The sequence below is a fragment of the Pseudophryne corroboree genome, chromosome 2 (assembly GCF_028390025.1).
Source record: "Pseudophryne corroboree isolate aPseCor3 chromosome 2, aPseCor3.hap2, whole genome shotgun sequence".
In the NCBI taxonomy this organism is placed as follows: domain Eukaryota; kingdom Metazoa; phylum Chordata; class Amphibia; order Anura; family Myobatrachidae; genus Pseudophryne; species Pseudophryne corroboree.
The window spans coordinates 894,686,288-894,708,564 of NC_086445.1; the positions used below are offsets into that span (position 1 = coordinate 894,686,288).

Here is a 22,277-nt window from a genome sequence, read left to right on the forward strand (position 1 = left end):
GAAAGGGCAGTACTGTGGTTTTATGTGAATAAAGAGCAATATGGTGTTGTGTAATGTGGATAAGGGGCACTACTGTGAGGAGTAACGTTTATCAGGTAAAGTGGTACTAATGTGTGATGTAATGTGAATTAGGGACACTATTGCATGATAAAATGTGAATAAAGTTGCACTACGGTGTGGCCTAATTTGAATTGGGGGTACTATTGTGTGGCCATGCCCCTTCCCAGCAAGAACACACCCCTATTTGGGTTTTGCACCAAAATGAGGACTGCTATGGTTGAGGGGTGATAGTGCTGGGAAAGGGGTGTAGGATCAGAGGCGGAACTAGCGGCGGAGCTAGGGGGCACCAGCCAAAATCTTGCTTAGGGCATCATATTGGTTATGGCCGGCTCTGTGTCTAGCACAACAACTGGTTTTTCTTACAACAGCATGCAAGCGCTGGAGTACTATTCACTGGTTCTATACCAACTGACTAAACTTACTTTCTTAACCTTAGAACTTTTATCATCTGATGCATCCGCTCACTTGCATTTACACTGAAGCAACACTGTGCATTGTATAAACACCGTGTACCTATGTGTGCATACCACTGTACTTTCCTTGTCAGCTTGTGAATTGATTATATTTTAATATTGTACAAATAAAATTATTTAATCCATACACGTAGTGTCGATCTCCATATACACATTCATACACACAAGGTGAGCGCTGATATGGATTTCCCCAATTCCCCATTCTGCTGACCCCGGGGTCGGGGAATTGTGAAATTCCAACATGTTCACCAATCCCAGGCTAAGAAATGATTGGGATTAACAAACATGCTGTTTTTCCCGTACCATCGATACTCACCAGTTATCGATGGCCACTGAATGGCGGTTTCGATCAGCGAATCAGATAGGCTATGGGGTATCGTGGCACTGACGTATGGCCCACATTACTCTGTGTAACACAGCAGAACTGAATAATCTCTGTCCCTACAGAAAGTCCCAGGGTCACTACAAATGTGGATTCAGTGTCACTAAAAGAAGGGCAAGAACAGAAGTTTGTTTGTGATGCCTCCAATTACTATCCATTGGATGTCAACATTGAATGGCTGCGAGAGGACAAATATAGCAGACTTTTGCCAACCTTAGTGTCGCATGTTATCTACAGCACCCACAAGAACTACCGTGACGGTACCTACAGCCTGTCTGGGTTCTTCCTGTACAGAGCCTCTCTCCGAGACAATGGTGTAACATACACCTGTCGTGTGGAACATGAAAGTCTCAAGCAACCACTAAAGAAGAGTGTGAGAGTAACCGTTTTAGGTACGTAATACTGACAAATTAATGTTATTTGTTCAAATCAGAATACAGTACACACATTTTATTGAATGATATATTATCAAACAATCTGGAATAGAAGGTACTAGAGGTATGAGAAGGTTACCTATACTGGACTGGCTGGCGTTTGCATCTTCTCATTTCACGAAATGTAGGTGTAAATATACTAAAGCTTCTAAACATTAAGAGGTGATGTTGCCCGTAGCAACCAATCAGATTCTGGCTATCATTTCTCTGTTGCATCCTAGAAAATAATAGATCGAAGCTGATTGGTTGCTATGGCCAACATCACCTCTTTTAACTTTTTGAAGCTTTAGTAAATTTACCCCGTAGAATGGATGCTCTGTCCTACCACTGCAATCTTGATCAGGGGTGTCAAATTTGCTTACCGCCAGCTGTTGTGGAACTACACATCCCAGCTTGCCCTGACACAGTTGCAGCGGTCCCTAATACAAATTGTATGGCAAGGCATGTGTAGTTCCACAACAGCTGGAGGGTCACGAGTTAGACACCCCTGTTCTAAAACAACTTTTCCACAGAACATTGCCCATCACTATATATACAGTATTGGGTGGATAGGGGGTAATCAGGTACACATACATACAAGAGCGGTAATACTGAAGTATGTAGATGCAGCGCGTTTCTTCCCATTTGTGATATCAGCAGTATCCTAGTGTAAACCGGGCACATATACTACTGTCTTTTTCCTAACACATACCTGATGCCTCCTGACATAAATGTACATATCTGTGCTCATCTTCAGCATATTACATACATGCATTATAATATATTTTTCATCTTTTTATTCAACGTGAAATGCGTCCAACTCTTCATCAACCGTAGTCCTTTTCTTTGTAAAAGAGGTTGAATGCTGCAATCATGTCAGACCAGAAGCTACTTAAGAACATTCGCCATTGCTGATTTATATTATTATATTTATAGTTAAGTTGCCACGCGTAAAGGCATCACACACCGATACATATACAGTAGTATTACAGTAGAAAAAGGGTTTCTGTTTTGTATACTGTACATATATGGCATTAATATCTGCCATGCGGTTGGTACCATGTAGAATATGGAAAAAAAATGGGCAATTTCTTTTCTGCTTTGTTTCAAAATGTTGCCTAGTGCTATCATGGCAGCTTTCAAGGCTCTAATATGCCCAGTTGGGTGCGGCTCACAAGCCAGCTCTGTATAGATGTTGCCCTCTGTACCTGAGAGGTGAGTGCATTTAGCTGTATCTCAATAGTGTATTGGGCATATATGATAGTGTAGGGACTTGCAGAGAATATAGGGGTCCCTTGACAACATGCTGCAAGTATGAATGTTTTCATCAAAATATGAACAAAGGGGGTCATTCCGAGTTGATCGCTAGCTGCCGTTGTTCGCTGCGTAGCGATCAGTGAAAAAAATGGCTAATCTGCGCATGCACCGCAATGCGCACACGCGTCGTACGGGTAAAAAGTCCATTGTGGTTTTGCACTGGTTCTAGCGACGATTCCAATCGCACAGCCGAACGCAAGGAGATTGACAGAAAGAGGGCGTTTCTGGGTGTCAACTTACCGTTTTCTGGGAGTGTTTGGAAAAACGCAGGCGTGGTCGGGTGTTTGCTGGCTGGTTATCTGACATCATTACCGTGTGACGCGTCGCAGCAATCATCGCACAGGATAAGTAACTACAGGGCTGGTCTTGTTTTGCACAAAATGTGTGTGTAGGCGCTCTGCTGCACAGGCGTTCGCACTTCCGCAAAGCGAAAATACACTCCCCTATGGGCGGCGACTATGTGTTTGCACGGCTGCTAAAAACTGCTAGCGAGCGATCAACTCGGAATGACCCCCAAAATCCCCATGTATTTATTTGATAGACACACACAGATTTGCAGTATATTTGTTTTAGTGCTGATCGCAATAATCTTTCTGCTTAGTATTAGAGTTTATTTCATAGGAAATAATATTACACCACTGCAGATATTACCCATGTTATTTTGTCTGGGAAGGAGGAGAATGCAATGTTTTCCATTTGTGATTTAAATGAATCAAGCAGTCATTTAAAATTGTGAATTTCTGTTGAAATGTCTCATCTTACCCAGCGTCCTGCACCGAGCAGCAGTATCCGCTGTCCTCCTCTCTGCACAGGTCTATTTGCAGATTTCACAGATCTCTCTCGTAACATTAAAATGTTGTTTCCTGACAGAATCCACAGAATGGAACTTGGATGAAACAGATTGTCTTACCAATACCCTGATCCTGATCATTGTCATTATCCTTGTAGGGATACTGCTATTCCTGGTGAAAATATATTGCACAGGTAATTCATCTACATGAGCTTCATAAAAGCTGGAAGGCTTAGACTTTGAACACTTCATGGATGGTTAGCACAGACCGATCCTACATTACTTTTATAAACATAATAGAATTTGGTAATATTAAGAGGATTTTCTATTTACAGTATATGAATTTGCAACTAAAGATTTTGTTGTATACCTAATACAGAACCTCACCTAATCCTCCCATCTTAAATAGAACTCCCATCTTTGTAAATTTACCCCATTATATCCCAGTTCCACAGTCCCTGCTCTTTACAAAAATGATGGAAGAGTAACCAACTGTTTATAGGCATACTTGCCTACTCTCCCGGAATGGCCGGGAGGCTCCCGAAAATCGGGGGACCCTGCCGGCCCCCTGGAAGAGCAGGCAGGTCTCCCGATTTCTGTGGTCCCCCCTGCCCGGCTGCCCACTTAGTGAGTAAAGTGGGCGGTCCAGGCAGTCGATGATGCGATTCTTGTTGAATCGCATTATCAGAGCCACGCCCCCTGCGGTATAATGTCGGTAATAGCAGCATTACACAGTGGTGGGCGTGGCTTAAATGACACACCTCAACCACACCTCCACCCCACCCTTGATCCGCCTCTGCCCCACCCCCCTCTGCTCGTCATTACCCTGCCCGCCCCCTGCTGAGCCGCCCTGGCTTCTCTCTCCCTCAGAGAGCAGCCATAAAGTCGGTAAGTATGTTTATAGGTAAGAAGCTGCCGACTGCTGGCCATTCATGTCGGTGGCCAGTGCTTTAGATGCTCCTTATACCCTGGCATCCTAGGAGTCCTGAGGTAGCATCTGCCATACTGTTCAGTACTATTGCTCCAAATCGCAGAAACATTTACGTATGAAGTACATTGTTTTGTCCCTCATGTATTTGCCATTCCTATAAGATATTCTAATAGGAGAAGCAGGATGCATCAGGAAGTTGACAGTTAATGCAAAGAAAAGTCAGTTAATGTGCCGTAAATTACACACACATGCAAAAACTATTTTTGGAGGAAAAGAAAGTCTTTTAATCACATTGAGGTAGAAAGGAGACATGTAAGGGAAATTCTCTGGTTAGTGAGTGGCTTCAGGGCCTGACTGATGTTCATGAGCCACCAGTATCCTGGGGTTGAGATGGGAAGCAACCACGAGACCGCCTGTCGGGATCCCGGCGGTCACAGTGCGACGCTGGAATCGCAACAGGTGGTGAAATGCCGCCTACAGAATACCGGCACCACAGGCTTTTCTTCCTCCGTGGACACCCATAGAGGGAGAATATATCCTGTGGCAAGCCAACGTGCCCACAGCATGGCGAGTCTGCAAGGGGCTTTCTATCGCTCGCCCCGTTGCCAGCATACTGGTGGCCGGGTTCCCGCTGTAGGGATCATGACCGATCCCGGCCGCCGGTAAAACATATGCATTCCGTTGAGACAGCTGAGTAAATTATTAAGCACACAAATCCCATATAATAAAACGTAACATATGTAATCAAGATCATCTTCACTGTCACAATAAAGGTAATATATAATGAGGCTGTAACATGCAGTACTATAGGAAGAAGATCATCCTCATAAGTACTGTAATTAAGGGGTATTAATTAAAACTGTGCTTGTATCCATGAGATGGGGAAACGGTCTCATTTGTGCTATTATGTTGTAGGGGACTAGACTGCATATTTGGAAATACATAAATGACCTAAGTTTAGGCATCATATTTCAGCATATTAAATATCAAGTATAAGACATTTCCAAATCTCATTCAGTTGTGTTTATTGTTTTGTTTATTTTTTTAAACAGGAGGAAGCGACAGTAAGGTGAGTTTTCATATGTCTCCGATTGTTGTCTCTATTTATATGGATCAAATGACAGTATTTAAGATACATGAGCTTACTCTTATGGGAATCCTGTGGGCATTCTACGTATGTATACATATGTATACTGTGCTCAACATCTAGATTGGCCTCTGATCATTGTGAAAAAACAGAAACCCATTTGAAGTTGGTTCATGCCATAAAATACAACCCATATTGTACTTATCTTAAGGTAGTGGTTGCCAAACATTCTTGAATTACAGCACTGTACAGTATCAGCATTTTTTACTGCACCCCAAGGCCAAAGGTTTCTTGAGAAATTCTGCAAAAATTATCAAATGAAGTAAATTGTGCTAGCCTGTCATCCTTAGGTTCAGTAACTAGGTGGTGGACAGGGCTCCTGGTTGTCCATGTATCTAATGATTGCCAGCCACCAGCACTGGTTTTGCCTATCACATTGACCATAAAATTATTTAATTTGGTAATGGATCACCAACCCATGGCACCGAGTTTGGAAACCAATGCCTTAAGTTATCCAATAAGATAAAAGTTAACTGCCAATCAGAGGCTGGCTGGCAATGGGGGCAGGGTGCCATCTGCCCTCCGGCCAGTAAAATTTAAGTGATCTAGGGCTTCCTGGCTGCAAGAGGCAAACAGATGTTCTCCTGCTGTCCGCTGCTCTGAGTTAACATTTAACCCCCCTGCCTGGCTGCTGACCTTCAGGGGCTAGCAGAAAATGGCTGCCCCCATAGCAGGCTATAAGAAAATGGGCACCGCTGACCAATGGGGAGCCAGGTGTCCTTTCCCAGGACCCTAGGAGATGGAGAGTGGATAAAAGGGGGTCGGAGCAGGATGGCAGAGGCCAGTGCAGTTAGGAGCAGCCTAGAATAAAGCTATGTGAACTCCCTGCATAAAGAATAAACTTGTATTGTTTGCATTTGGAGTCAACAGCTGTCTGCAAACTGGAGTAAGTAAAAAGATAGCTCCACCTCTGCCCCCACTTTGTAGACACTGCCACTGTGCTGCCCACCTGTGCACCCACTGTGTTTACTCTGTCACTGTGCAGCCCCCCTCTGACCCCACCCTGTGTACACTGGCACTATACAGCCCACCTGTGCCCACTAACACCGTGCATCTCCCCTGTGCCCTCACCCTGTGTACACTGGTATTATGCAGCCCCACCTGTGCCCACTAGCACCATGCCCCCACCCTGTATACACTGGTACTATGCAGCACACCTGTGCCCACTAACACCATGCCCCCACCCTGTGTACACTAACACCATGCATCCCCCTTGTGCCCCCACCCTGTGTACACTGGTACTATGCAGCCCCACCTGTGCCCACTAACACAATGCACCCACCCTGTGTACACTAACACCATGCATCTGCCTTGTGCCCCCACACTGTGTAAACGGATACTATGCATCCCACCTGTGCCCACTGACGCCATGCATCCCCCCTATGCCCCCATCCTGTGTACACTGGTACTATGCAGCCCACCTGTGACCACTAACACCATGCCCCCACCCTGTGTACACTAACACCATGCATCCCCCTTGTGCCCCCATCCTGTGTACACTGGTACTATGCAGCCCACCTGTGACCACTAACACCATTCCCCCACCCTGTGTACACTAACACCATGCATCCCCCTTGTGCCCCCATCCTGTGTACACTGGTACTATGCAGCCCACCTGTGACCACTAACACCATGCCCCCACCCTGTGTACACTAACACCATGCATCCCCCTTGTGCCCCCATCCTGTGTACACTGGTACTATGCATCCCACCTGTACCCACTGATGCCATGCATCCCACTTGTGCCCCCACCCTGTGTACACTGGTACTATGCAGCCCCACCTGTGCCCACTAACACCATGCCCCCACCCTGTGTACACTAACACCATGCATCCCCCTTGTGCCCCCATACTGTGTAAACTGGTACTATGCAGCCCACCTGTGCCCACTGACTCCATGCATCCCCCCTATGCCCCCACCCTGTGTACACTGGTACTATGCAGCCCACCTGTGTTCCCACCCTGTGTACACTGGTACTATGCAGCCCACCTGTGTTCCCACCCTGTGTACACTGGCACTATGCAGCCCACCTGTGCCCACTGACTCCATGCACCCCCCCCCCCCCCTTGTGTCCCCACCCTGTGTACACTGGTACTATGCATGCCCCCTGTGTTCCCACCCTGTGTACACTGGTACTATGCATGCCCCCTGTGTTCCCACCCTGTGTACACTGGTACTATGCATGCCCCCTGTGTTCCCACCCTGTGTACACTGGTACTATGCATGCCCCCTGTGTTCCCACCCTGTGTACACTGGTACTATGCAGCCCACCTGTGCCCACTGACTCCATGCACCCCCCTTGTGTCCCCACCCTGTGTACACTGGTACTATGTATGCCCCCTGTGTTCCCACCCTGTGTACACTGGTACTATGCATGCCCCCTGTGTTCCCACCCTGTGTACACTGGTACTATGCAGCCCACCTGTGCCCACTGACTCCATGCACCCCCCCTTGTGTCCCCACCCTGTGTACACTGGTACTATGCATGCCCCCTGTGTTCCCACCCTGTGTACACTGGTACTATGCATGCCCCCTGTGTTCCCACCCTGTGTACACTGGTACTATGCATGCCCCCTGTGTTCCCACCCTGTGTACACTGGTACTATGCATGCCCCCTGTGTTCCCACCCTGTGTACACTGGTACTATGCATGCCCCCTGTGTTCCCACCCTGTGTACACTGGTACTATGTATGCCCCCTGTGTTCCCACCCTGTGTACACTGGTACTATGCATGCCCCCTGTGTTCCCACCCTGTGTACACTGGTACTATGCATGCCCCCTGTGTTCCCACCCTGTGTACACTGGTATTATGCATGCCCCCAGTGTTCCCACCCTGTGTACACTGGTACTATGCATGCCCCCTGTGTTCCCACCCTGTGTACACTGGTACTATGCAGCCCCACCTGTGCCCACTAACACCATGCCCCCACCCTGTGTACACTAACACCATGCATCCCCCTTGTGCCCCCATACTGTGTAAACTGGTACTATGCATCCCACCTGTGCCCACTGACTCCATGCATCCCCCCTATGCCCCCACCCTGTGTACACTGGTACTATGCAGCCCACCTGTGTTCCCACCCTGTGTACACTGGTACTATGCAGCCCACCTGTGTTCCCACCCTGTGTACACTGGTACTATGCAGCCCACTGACTCCATGCACCCCCCCCTTGTGTCCCCACCCTGTGTACACTGGTACTATGCATGCCCCCTGTGTTCCCACCCTGTGTACACTGTTACTATGCATGCCCCCTGTGTTCCCACCCTGTGTACACTGGTACTATGCATGCCCCACCTGTGCCCACTAACACCATGCCCCCACCCTGTGTACACTAACACCATGCAGCCCCCTTGTGCCCCCATACTGTGTAAACTGGTACTATGCATGCCCCCTGTGTACACTGGTACTATGCAGCCCACCTGTGCCCACTGACTCCATGTATCCCCCCTATGCCCCCACCCTGTGTACACTGGTACTATGCAGCCCACCTGTGTTCCCACCCTGTCTACACTGGTACTATGCAGCCCACCTGTGCCCACTGACTCCATGCATCCCCCCCCCCTTGTGTCCCCACCCTGTGTACACTGGTACTATGCACCCCCCCTTGTGTCCCCACCCTGTGTACACTGGTACTATGCATGCCCCCTGTGTCCCCACCCTGTGTACACTGGTACTATGCATGCCCCCTGTGTTCCCACCCTGTGTACACTGTTACTATGCATGCCCCCTGTGTTCCCACCCTGTGTACACTGGTACTATGCATGCCCCACCTGTGCCCACTAACACCATGCCCCCACCCTGTGTACACTAACACCATGCAGCCCCCTTGTGCCCCCATACTGTGTAAACTGGTACTATGCATGCCCCCTGTGTACACTGGTACTATGCAGCCCACCTGTGCCCACTGACTCCATGTATCCCCCCTATGCCCCCACCCTGTGTACACTGGTACTATGCAGCCCACCTGTGTTCCCACCCTGTCTACACTGGTACTATGCAGCCCACCTGTGCCCACTGACTCCATGCATCCCCCCCCCCTTGTGTCCCCACCCTGTGTACACTGGTACTATGCACCCCCCCTTGTGTCCCCACCCTGTGTACACTGGTACTATGCATGCCCCCTGTGTTCACACCCTGTGTACACTGGTACTATGCAGCCCACCTGTGCCCACTGACTCCATGCACCCCCCCTTGTGTCCCCACCCTGTGTACACTGGTACTATGCATGCCCCCTGTGTTCCCACCCTGTGTACACTGGTACTATGCAGCCCACCTGTGCCCACTGACTCCATGCACCCCCCCTTGTGTCCCCACCCTGTGTACACTGGTACTATGCATGCCCCCTGTGTCCCCACCCTGTGTACACTGGTACTATGCATGCCCCCTGTGTTCCCACCCTGTGTACACTGGTACTATGCATGCCCCCTGTGTACACTGGTACTATGCAGCCCACCTGTGCCCACTGACTCTATGCACCCCCCCTTGTGTCCCCCACCCTGTGTACACTGGTACTATGCATGCCCCCTGTGTTCCCACCCTGTGTACACTGGTACTATGCATGCCCCCTGTGTACACTGGTACTATGCAGCCCACCTGTGCCCACTGACTCCATGCACCCCCCCTTGTGTCCCCCACCCTTTGTACACTGGTACTATGCATGCCCCCTGTGTTCCCACCCTGTGTACACTGGTACTATGCATGCCCCCTGTGTTCCCACCCTGTGTACACTGGTACTATGCAGCCCCACCTGTGCCCACTAACACCATGCCCCCACCCTGTGTACACTAACACCATGCATCCCCCTTGTGCCCCCATACTGTGTAAACTGGTACTATGCATCCCACCTGTGCCCACTGACTCCATGTATCCCCCCTATGCCCCCACCCTGTGTACACTGGTACTATGCGGCCCACCTGTGTTCCCACCCTGTCTACACTGGTACTATGCAGCCCACCTGTGCCCACTGACTCCATGCACCCCCCCCCCTTGTGTCCCCACCCTGTGTACACTGGTACTATGCACCCCCCCTTGTGTCCCCACCCTGTGTACACTGGTACTATGCATGCCCCCTGTGTTCCCACCCTGTGTACACTGGTACTATGCATGCCCCCTGTGTTCCCACCCTGTGTACACTGGTACTATGCAGCCCACCTGTGCCCACTGACTCCATGCACCCCCCCTTGTGTCCCCACCCTGTGTACACTGGTACTATGCATGCCCCCTGTGTTCCCACCCTGTGTACACTGGTACTATGCATGCCCCCTGTGTACACTGGTACTATGCAGCCCACCTGTGCCCACTGACTCCATGCACCCCCCCTTGTGTCCCCACCCTGTGTACACTGGTACTATGCATGCCCCCTGTGTTCCCACCCTGTGTACACTGGTACTATGCATGCCCCCTGTGTTCCCACCCTGTGTACACTGGTACTATGCATGCCCCCTGTGTTCCCACCCTGTTTACACTGGTATTATACATGCCCCCTGTGTTCCCACCCTGTGTACACTGGTACTATGCATGCCCCCTGTGTTCCCACCCTGTGTACACTGGTACTATGCAGCCCCACCTGTGCCCACTATCACCATGCCCCCACCCTGTGTACACTAACACCATGCATCCCCCTTGTGCCCCCATACTGTGTAAACTGGTACAGGTTGAGTATCCCATATCCAAATATCCGAAATACGGAATATTCCGAAATACGGACTTTTTTGAGCGAGACTGAGATAGTGAAACTTTTGTTTTCTGATGGCTCAATGTACACAAACTTTGTTTAATACATACAGTTATTAAAAATATTGTATTAAATGACCTTCAGACTGTGTATATAAGGTGTATATGAAACATAAATGAATTGTGTGAATGTAGACACACTTTGTTTAATGCACAAAGTTATAAAAAATATTGGCTAAAATTACCTTCAGGCTGTGTGTATAAGGTGCATATAAAACATAAATGCATTCTGTGCTTAAATTTAGGTCCCATTGCCATGATATCTCATTATGGTATGCAATTATTCCAAAATACGGAAAAATCCGATATCCAAAATACCTCTGGTCCCAAGCATTTTGGATAAGGGATACTCAACCTGTACTATGCATCCCACCTGTGCCCACTGACTCCATGCATCCCCCCTATGCCCCCACCCTGTGTACACTGGTACTATGCAGCCCACCTGTGTTCCCACCCTGCGTACACTGGTACTATGCAGCCCACCTGTGCCCACTGACTCCATGCACCCCCCCCCCCCCTTGTGTCCCCACCCTGTGTACACTGGTACCATGCATGCCCCCTGTTTTCCCACCCTGTGTACACTGGTACTATGCATGCCCCCTGTGTTCCCACCCTGTGTACACTGGTACTATGCATGCCCCCTGTGTTCCCACCCTGTGTACACTGGTACTATGCAGCCCACCTGTGCCCACTGACTCCATGCACCCCCCCTTGTGTCCCCACCCTGTGTACACTGGTACTATGCATGCCCCCTGTGTTCCCACCCTGTGTACACTGGTACTATGCATGCCCCCTGTGTTCCCACCCTGTGTACACTGGTATTATGCATGCCCCCTGTGTTCCCACACTGTGTACACTGGTACTATGCATGCCTCCTGTGTTCCCACCCTGTGTATACTGGTATTATGCATGCCCCCTGTGTTCCCACCCTGTGTACACTGGTACTATGCAGCCCACCTGTGCCCACTGACTCCATGCACCCCCCCTTGTGTCCCCCCCTTGTGTCCCCACCCTGTGTACACTGGTACTATGCATGCCCCCTGTGTTCCCACCCTGTGTACACTGGTACTATGCATGCCCCCTGTGTTCCCACCCTGTGTACACTGGTACTATGCAGCCCACCTGTGCCCACTGACTCCATGCACCCCCCTTGTGTCCCCACCCTGTGTACACTGGTACTATGCATGCCCCCTGTGTTCCCACCCTGTGTACACTGGTACTATGCAGCCCACCTGTGCCCACTGACTCCATGCACCCCCCCTTGTGTCCCCACCCTGTGTACACCGGTACTATGCATGCCCCCTGTGTTCCCACCCTGTGTACACTGGTACTAAGCAGCCCACCTGTGCCCACTGACTCCATGCACCCCCCCTTGTGTCCCCACCCTGTGTACACTGGTACTATGCATGCCCCCTGTGTTCCCACCCTGTGTACACTGGTATTATGCATGCCCCCTGTGTTCCCACACTGTGTACACTGGTACTATGCATGCCTCCTGTGTTCCCACCCTGTGTATACTGGTACTATGCATGCCCCCTGTGTTCCCACCCTGTGTACACTGGTACTATGCAGCCCACCTGTGCCCACTGACTCCATGCACCCCCCCTTGTGTCCCCACCCTGTGTACACTGGTACTATGCATGCCCCCTGTGTTCCCACCCTGTGTACACTGGTACTATGCATGCCCCCTGTGTTCCCACCCTGTGTACACTGGTACTATGCAGCCCACCTGTGCCCACTGACTCCATGCACCCCCCTTGTGTCCCCACCCTGTGTACACTGGTACTATGCATGCCCCCTGTGTTCCCACCCTGTGTACACTGGTACTATGCAGCCCACCTGTGCCCACTGACTCCATGCACCCCCCCTCGTGTCCCCACCCTGTGTACACTGGTACTATGCATGCCCCCCGTGTTCCCACCCTGTGTACACTGGTACTATGCAGCCCACCTGTGTTCCCACCCTGCGTACACTGGTACTATGCAGCCCACCTGTGCCCACTGACTCCATGCACCCCCCCCCCCCCCTTGTGTCCCCACCCTGTGAACACTGGTACTATGCATGCCCCCTGTGTTCCCACCCTGTGTACACTGGTACTATGCATGCCCCCTGTGTTCCCACCCTGTGTACACTGGTACTATGCATGCCCCCTGTGTTCCCACCCTGTGTACACTGGTACTATGCAGCCCACCTGTGCCCACTGACTCCATGCATCCCCCCTATGCCCCCACCCTGTGTACACTGGTACTATGCAGCCCACCTGTGTTCCCACCCTGTGTACACTGGCACTATGCAGCCCACCTGTGCCCACTGACTCCATGCACCCCCCCCCCCCTTGTGTCCCCACCCTGTGTACACTGGTACTATGCATGCCCCCTGTGTTCCCACCCTGTGTACACTGGTACTATGCATGCCCCCTGTGTTCCCACCCTGTGTACACTGGTACTATGCATGCCCCCTGTGTTCCCACCCTGTGTACACTGGTATTATGCATGCCCCCTGTGTTCCCACACTGTGTACACTGGTACTATGCATGCCCCCTGTGTTCCCACCCTGTGTACACTGGTACTATGCAGCCCACCTGTGCCCACTGACTCCATGCACCCCCCTTGTGTCCCCACCCTGTGTACACTGGTACTATGCATGCCCCCTGTGTTCCCACCCTGTGTACACTGGTACTATGCAGCCCACCTGTGCCCACTGACTCCATGCACCCCCCCTTGTGTCCCCACCCTGTGTACACTGGTACTATGCATGCCCCCCGTGTTCCCACCCTGTGTACACTGGTACTATGCAGCCCACCTGTGCCCACTGACTCCATGCACCCCCCCTTGTGTCCCCACCCTGTGTACACTGGTACTATGCATGCCCCCTGTGTTCCCACCCTGTGTACACTGGTACTATGCATGCCCCCTGTGTTCCCACCCTGTGTACACTGGTATTATGCATGCCCCCTGTGTTCCCACACTGTGTACACTGGTACTATGCATGCCTCCTGTGTTCCCACCCTGTGTATACTGGTACTATGCATGCCCCCTGTGTTCCCACCCTGTGTACACTGGTACTATGCAGCCCACCTGTGCCCACTGACTCCATGCACCCCCCCTTGTGTCCCCACCCTGTGTACACTGGTACTATGCATGCCCCCTGTGTTCCCACCCTGTGTACACTGGTACTATGCATGCCCCCTGTGTTCCCACCCTGTGTACTCTGGTACTATGCAGCCCACCTGTGCCCACTGACTCCATGCACCCCCCTTGTGTCCCCACCCTGTGTACACTGGTACTATGCATGCCCCCTGTGTTCCCACCCTGTGTACACTGGTACTATGCAGCCCACCTGTGCCCACTGACTCCATGCACCCCCCCTTGTGTCCCCACCCTGTGTACACTGGTACTATGCATGCCCCCTGTGTTCCCACCCTGTGTACACTGGTACTATGCATGCCCCCTGTGTACACTGACTCCATGCACCCCCCCTTGTGTCCCCACCCTGTGTACACTGGTACTATGCATGCCGCCCGTGTTCCCACCCTGTGTACACTGGTACTATGCAGCCCACCTGTGTTCCCACCCTGCGTACACTGGTACTATGCAGCCCACCTGTGCCCACTGACTCCATGCACCCCCCCCCCTTGTGTCCCCACCCTGTGTACACTGGTACTATGCATGCCCCCTGTGTTCCCACCCTGTGTACACTGGTACTATGCATGCCCCCTGTGTTCCCACCCTGTGTACACTGGTACTATGCATGCCCCCTGTGTTCCCACCCTGTGTACACTGGTACTATGCATGCCCCCTGTGTTCCCACCCTGTGTACACTGGTACTATGCCTGCCCCCTGTGTTCCCACCCTGTGTACACTGGTACTATGCAGCCCACCTGTGCCCACTGACTCCATGCACCCCCCTTGTGTCCCCACCCTGTGTACACTGGTACTATGCATGCCCCCCGTGTTTCCACCCTGTGTACACTGGTACTATGCAGCCCACCTGTGCCCACTGACTCCATGCACCCCCCCTTGTGTCCCCACCCTGTGTACACTGGTACTATGCATGCCCCCTGTGTTCCCACCCTGTGTACACTGGTACTATGCAGCCCACCTGTGCCCACTGACACCGTACAGTACCACCTGAGCATCAGCAGGTGCTATAGTTTTTTGGCAAAAATAACATTTGTGTACTTGCATTACCTCCATAACTATAACCTGATGCTTACTCTGTGTACATGTTGCTGCTGAGATGAGTTACAGCACTGTGTCATCTGTATGCTCCTGGGACAGTGATGTTAATGGTTTATTGTTAATAACTGCTTATTCAGACGCCTCAGTGTTGTAAATGTATTTGTTTTATTCTGCACCTTCTTACTTTTTTTGTCCTGCTAGACATTTTATGTAATTTGGAGATTGAAGGAGCTGAGGGAGGTGATGTGAGGTGGTTATTGCACAGTATATTGGATCTCATTCTGGTCCAGTTGTTGCTGCTACTTATGCTGTAAAGTACAGATTATCGGTACTGTGCTCATGCGCAGGACCCACTGAGTACGTGTCCTGCGATGTAAGAAGTGGCAACAGATTGTCAGGGAAAGACAGTCTAATGCCATTTTGGGGCGGGGAGGGCTGGCAATGCCCTCAGTTTTCCAAAACTGAGCATGTCGCCGCTGTTTGGAGGGGGGAGGGGGGGCAGAGATCTCCATCATTGGGCAGAGGATTCCTGGCCTCTGCACATCTCCCTGAGTGCTGCAAGCCGCCCAATGGGGAGTAAGTGATCCGATGACTGCATCCCAGGACGCAGGTCAGATCACTACTTCAGCAGGAGTCTTCTGTTTGTAATAGACTCCCCCTGTTGCATCACCATACAGCGCTATCACTGCTGCTCCCAAGGAAGTGACAGCCACTCCATCCACATCTGAATTAGGCCCCTTGTTTCCTATGTTTTACATCAGTCACTAGAATAGTTTCTATGTCAGACAGGGCTGGTAGGTGATGGATTTGATGATTGTTCTTAGACATAATGATTTTTCAGATATTTCACTGCACATTTAGACTGCATCCCCATTGGATAAACCACTTCTGGCATTTTTTGGTCACATCCATTTTGCCTTTGCCGTGCGCTGGTAGAGAAGCCGGGGCCACTTCATTGCATTTGCCCCCAAGGCTAAAAGTTGCCTGTACTGATTTTGCAGCCACAAAGTAGTTTGTCCCATCTGAATGTGGGTGCGTCTCCATGACGTGGCTTAGCGGATCTGGGCAGAGCTTATCTGATGGTGGATAGTGCAACAGCCTGGTTCTCCCAGAATCTTTATTTATAGCTGGCAAAGCCCCTAAACAGTTCCCGTTTTGTAAATAATTAGCCATTCTAAACTATATAGATATACTCGTACATAGAGATTTCTATAGTGTTTGAATAAAGGCATCATTTGTAAAAGATGACAAAAGTGTTAAATTATTAAAGAAATAGTGATGAGATCTCAGTTATGCTGAAAAGTATTTTCTTTGTTTCTGTTTAGTCAAAGTTATACTAAGAAGTGGCGAAATTAATATAATACAGGTAAGTGGCTTTTTCTTGTTTGTGCAGCAATTCAGACTTGTTGCCCTTTATGATATGCATATGTGCCTGTTTCACATGAATACTGCAGCTCGCACACTGAGTAGGTTGCACATTCTCATGTGGTCAGGTGCTTTGCACAGCCTTTCCATATTTGTTGCCTGGAATAAAATATGTGTCATAAAAGTGTGAAGGTCTGCCCCAAACATTTCCTAATATTACGTTTTGGTCTACCCTGCACTACAGTATGTTCACATTATAACATTGTTTCCCAATAAACTGCTTGTTTGACTCTTATTAGCCTTATGAAGTCCTAATGAAATATAAATATATCAGGACTGCTTATTATATTTGTTTTAAATAACCTTAGTATACATGTGCCTATCAAATAAAATGAGTGCATACTGTACTTCTGTTACTGTGGGGCAGATTTATTAAGCTCAGTGAAGTGATAAAGTGAAAGGTGATAAAGGACTAGACAGTCAGCTCCTAACTGTCATTTTTCAAACCCAGCCTGTGACATGGTCGTTAGGATCTGACTGGCTGGTACTTTATCACCGTGCACTTTATCACTTCACCGAGCTTAATAAATCTGCCCCTGTATACCTTATTTCTCTAACGTCCTAGTGGATGCTGGGGACTCCGTAAGGACCATGGGGAACAGACGGGCTCCGCAGGAGACTGGGCACTCTAAGAAAGATTTAGTACTACTGGTGTGCACTGGCTCCTCCCTCTATGCCCCTCCTCCAGACCTCAGTTAGAATCTGTGCCCGGAAGGAGCTGGGTGCATTTTAGTGAGCTCTCCTGAGCTTGCTAATAAGAAAGTATTTTAGTTAGGTTTTTTATTTTCAGAGAGCTTCTGCTGGCAACAGACTCTCTGCTACGTGGGACTGAGGGGAGAGAAGCAAACCTACTAACTGCGGCTAGGTTGCGCTTCTTAGGCTACTGGACACCATTAGCTCCAGAGGGATCGAACACAGGAACTTAAACTTGGTCGTCCGTTCCCGGAGCCGCACCGCCGTCCCCCTCGCAGAGCCAGAAGACAGAAACCGGCGGGTTGAAGCAAGAAGACGTCAAAATCGGTGGCAGGAGACTCCTGTCTTCATATGAGGTAGCGCACAGCACTGCAGCTGTGCGCCATTGCTCCCACACTAACCCACACACTCCGGTCACTGTAGGGCGCAGGGGGGGGGGCGCCCTGGGCAGCAATTGAGTACCTCCTGGCAAAAAAAGCAGCATATATACAGCTGGGCACTGTAATATGCATGAGCCCCCGCTATTATTTTTACACAAAATCGCGGGACAGAAGCCCGCCGCTGAGGGGGCAGGGCCTTCTTCCTTAGCACTCACCAGCGCCATTTTCTCTCCACAGCTCCGCTGAGAGGAAGCTCCCCAGGCTCTCCTCTGCAGACTCACGGTAGAAAGAGGGTAAAAAGAGAGGGGGGGCACATAAATTTAGCGCATTAATCATATATACAGCAGCTACTGGGTAAACACTAAGTTACTGTGTGATTCCTGGGTCATATAGCGCTGGGGTGTGTGCTGGCATACTCTCTCTCTCTGTCTCTCCAAAAGGCCTTGTGGGGGTCCTGTCCTCATATAGAGCATCCCCTGTGTGTGTGGTGTGTCGGTACGCTTGTGTCGACATGTTTGATGAGTAGGGCTATGTGGAGGCAGAGCAGGTGCAGATGAATGACGTGTCTCCGCCGACGGCGCTGATTGGATGGATATGTGAAAGGTGTTAAATGATAATGTAAACTCCTTGCATAAAAGGTTGGATAAAGCTGAAACCTTGGGACAGTCGGGGTCTCAGCCCATGCCTGATCCTACAGCGCAGAGGCCGTCAGGGTCTCAGAAGCGCCCACTATCCCAAATTGTTGACACAGATATCGACATGGATTCTGACTCCAGTGTCGATGACGATAATGCAAAATTGCAGCCTAAAATGGCTAAAGCCATCCGCTACATGATTGTAGCTATGAAGGATGTATTGCACATAGCAGAGGTAAACCCTGTTCCTGACAAGAGGGTTTATATGTATGGGGAGAAAAAGCAAGAGGTGACTTTTCCCCCTTCACATGAGTTATGTGAAAAAGCGTGGGATTCCCCCGATAGGAAAGTGCTGATTTCCAAAAGGTTACTTATGGCGTATCCTTTCCCGCCAACGGACAGGAAGCGCTGGGAATCCTCCCCTAGGGTAGACAAAGCTCTGACACGCTTATCTAAGAAGGTGGCCCTGCCGTCACAGGATACGGCCTCCCTAAAGGATCCTGCGGATAGGAAGCAGGAAAATATCCTGAAGTCTGTTTATACACATTCAGGTACTCTACTGAGGCTGGCAATTGCGTCGGCCTGGATGTGTAGTGCTGTAGCAGCATGGACAGATTATCTGTCTGAGGAACTGGATACCTTAGACAAGGATACTATTTTACTGACCCTGGGGCATATAAAAGACGCTGTCCTATATATGAGGGATGCCCAGAGGGACATTTGCCTACTGGGCTTTGGAATAAATGCAATGTCAATTTCTGCCAGAAGGGTCCTGTGGACTCGGCAATGGACAGGTGATGCCGACTCCAAAAAGCACATGGAGGTTTTACCTTACACGGGTGAGAAATTGTTTGGGGACGGTCTCTCGGACCTAGTTTCCACAGCTACGGCTGGGAAGTCAAATTTTTTGCCATATATTCCCTCACAGCCTAAGAAAGCACCGTATTACCAAATGCAGTCCTTTCGATCACAAAGAAGCAAGAAAGTCAGAGGTGCATCCTTTCTTGCCAGAGGCAGGGGTAGAGGAAAGAAGCTGCACCATACAGCTAGTTCCCAGAACAGAAGTCCTCCCCGGCTTCCACTAAATCCACCGCATGACGCTGGGGCTCCACAGGTGGAGCCAGGAGCGGTGGGGGCGCGTTTCCGAAATTTCAGCCACCAGTGGGTTCGCTCACAGGTGGATCCCTGGGCTATACAGATTAAGTCTCAGGGATACAAGCTGGAATTCGAAGTGATGTCCCCTCACCGTTACCTCAAATCGGCCCTGCCAGCTTCCCCCATGGAAAGGGAGGTAGTGTTAGCGGCAATTCACAAGTTATATCTCCAGCAGGTGGTGGTAAAGGTTCCCCTCCTTCAACAGGGAAGGGGATACTATTCCACAATGTTTGTGGTACCGAAACCGGACGGTTCGGTCAGACCCATATTGAATTTAAAGTCCCTGAACATTTATCTGAAAAGATTCAAGTTCAAAATGGTATCGCTCAGAGCGGTCATTGCAAGCCTGGAGGAGGGGGATTTTATGGTGTCTCTGGACATCAAGGACGCTTACTTGCATGTCCCCATTTATCCACCTCATCAGGAGTACCTCAGATTTGTGGTACAGGACTGTCATTACCAATTCCAGACATTGCCGTTTGGGCTCTCCACGGCACCGAGAATATTTACCAAGGTAATGGCGGAAATGATGGTGCTCCTGAGAAAGCAAGGAGTCACAATTATCCCATACTTGGACGATCTCCTCATAAAGGCGAGGTCCAGAGAGCAGTTGATGATCAGAGTAGCACACTCTCAGGAAGTGTTGCAACAGCACGGCTGGATTCTGAATATCCCAAAGTCGCAGCTGATTCCTATGACGCGTCTGCCCTTTCTGGGCATGATTCTGGACACAGACCAGAAGAAGGTGTTTCTCCCGGCGGAGAAGGCTCAGGAGCTCGTGACTCTAGTCAGAGACCTCTTAAAACCGAAACAGGTGTCGGTGCATCACTGCACGCGAATCCTGGGAAAGATGGTGGCATCATACGAAGCCATTCCCTTCGGCAGGTTCCATGCAAGTTTCTTTCAGTGGGATCTGTTGGACAAGTGGTCCGGATCGCATCTTCAGATGCATCGGCTGATCACCCTGTCCCCCAGGGCCAGGGTGCCTCTTCTGTGGTGGCTGCAGAGTGCTCACCTTCTCGAGGGCCGCAGGTTCGGCATACAGGACTGGGTCCTGGTGACCACGGATGCGAGCCTCCGAGGATGGGGGGCAGTCACTCAGGGAAGAAACTTCCAAGGGTTGTGGTCAAGTCAGGAGGCTTGTCTGCACATAAATATCCTGGAACTAAGGGCCATATACAACGCATTGAGTCAAGCGGAGCCTCTGCTTCGCAACCAACGGGTGCTGATTCAGTCAAACAACATCACCGCAGTGGCTCATGTAAACCGCCAGGGCGGCACAAGAAGCAGGGTGGCGATGGCGGAAGCCACCAGGATTCTTTGTTGGGCCGAGAATCACGTGCAAGCACTGTCAGCAGTGTTCATTCCGGGAGTGGACAACTGGGAAGCAGACTTCCTCAGCAGGCACGACCTCCACCCGGGAGAGTGGGGACTTCATCAAGAAGTCTTCACGCAGATTACAAATCGATGGGAATTGCCACAGATGGACATGATGGCATCCCGCCTCAACAAAAAGCTAAAAAGGTATTGCGCCAGGTCAAGGGACCCTCAGGCGATAGCTGTGACGCACTAGTGACACCGTGGGTGTTCCAGTCGGTCTATGTATTTCCTCCTCTTCCTCTCATACCCAAGGTGCTGAGAATCGTAAGAAAAAGAGGAGTGAGAACAATACTCATTGTTCCGGATTGGCCAAGAAGGACTTGGTACCCGGAACTGCAAGAAATGCTCACAGAGGACCCATGGCCTCTGCCTCTCAGACAGGACCTGCTGCAACAGGGGCCCTGTCTGTTCCAAGACTTACCGCGGCTGCGTTTGACGGCATGGCGGTTGGACGCCGGATCCTAGCGGAAAAAGGCATTCCGGATGAAGTTATTCCTACGCTAATAAAGGCTAGGAAGGACGTGACCGCAAAACACTATCACCATATATGGTGAAAATATGTTGCCTGGTGTGAGGCCAGCGAGGCCCCTACAGAGGAATTCCAGCTGGGCCGGTTCCTGCACTTCCTACAGTCTGAGGTGACTATGGGCTTGAAGTTGGGATCAATAAAGGTCCAGATTTCGTCCCTATCCATTTTCTTTCAAAAAGAACTGGTTTCTCTTCCTGAGGTTCAGACGTTTGTTAAGGGAGTGCTGCATATTCAGCCCCCTTTTGTGCCACCAGTGGCACCTTGGGATCTCAACGTGGTGTTGGGTTTCCTGAAATCCCACTGGTTTAAGCCACTTAAGACCGTGGAGCTAAAGTATCTCACGTGGAAGGTGGTCATGCTATTGGCCTTAGCTTCGGCTAGGCGTGTGTCAGAATTGGCGGCTTTGTCATGTAAAAGCCCCTATCTGGTTTTCCATGTGGACAGGGCAGAATTGCGGACTCGTCCACAATTTCTGCCGAAGGTGGTGTCATCTTTTCATTTGAACCAACCTATTGTGGTGCCTACGGCTACTCGTGACTTGGAGGATTCCAAGTTGCTTGATGTAGTCAGGGCTTTGAAGATTTATGTGGCCAGAACGGCTGGAGTCAGGAAAATTGACTCGCTGTTTATCCTGTATGCATCCAACAAGCT

At 50.4% G+C, this 22,277-nt stretch overlaps 1 protein-coding gene across 1 annotated transcript in view; it reads left to right on the top strand.

Moving 5' to 3' along the window:
• LOC135049969 (tapasin-related protein-like) overlaps positions 1-22,277 on the top strand; it is a 63,033-nt gene that overhangs the window by 35,901 nt on the left and 4,855 nt on the right. The window contains exons 5-8 of the mRNA XM_063956016.1: positions 981-1,307; positions 3,516-3,629; positions 5,419-5,435; positions 16,755-16,795. Coding sequence (XP_063812086.1) covers positions 981-1,307; positions 3,516-3,629; positions 5,419-5,435; positions 16,755-16,769 — 473 coding nt within the window. The 3' untranslated portion in view covers positions 16,770-16,795. The remainder of the gene's footprint in view (positions 1-980; positions 1,308-3,515; positions 3,630-5,418; positions 5,436-16,754; positions 16,796-22,277) is intronic.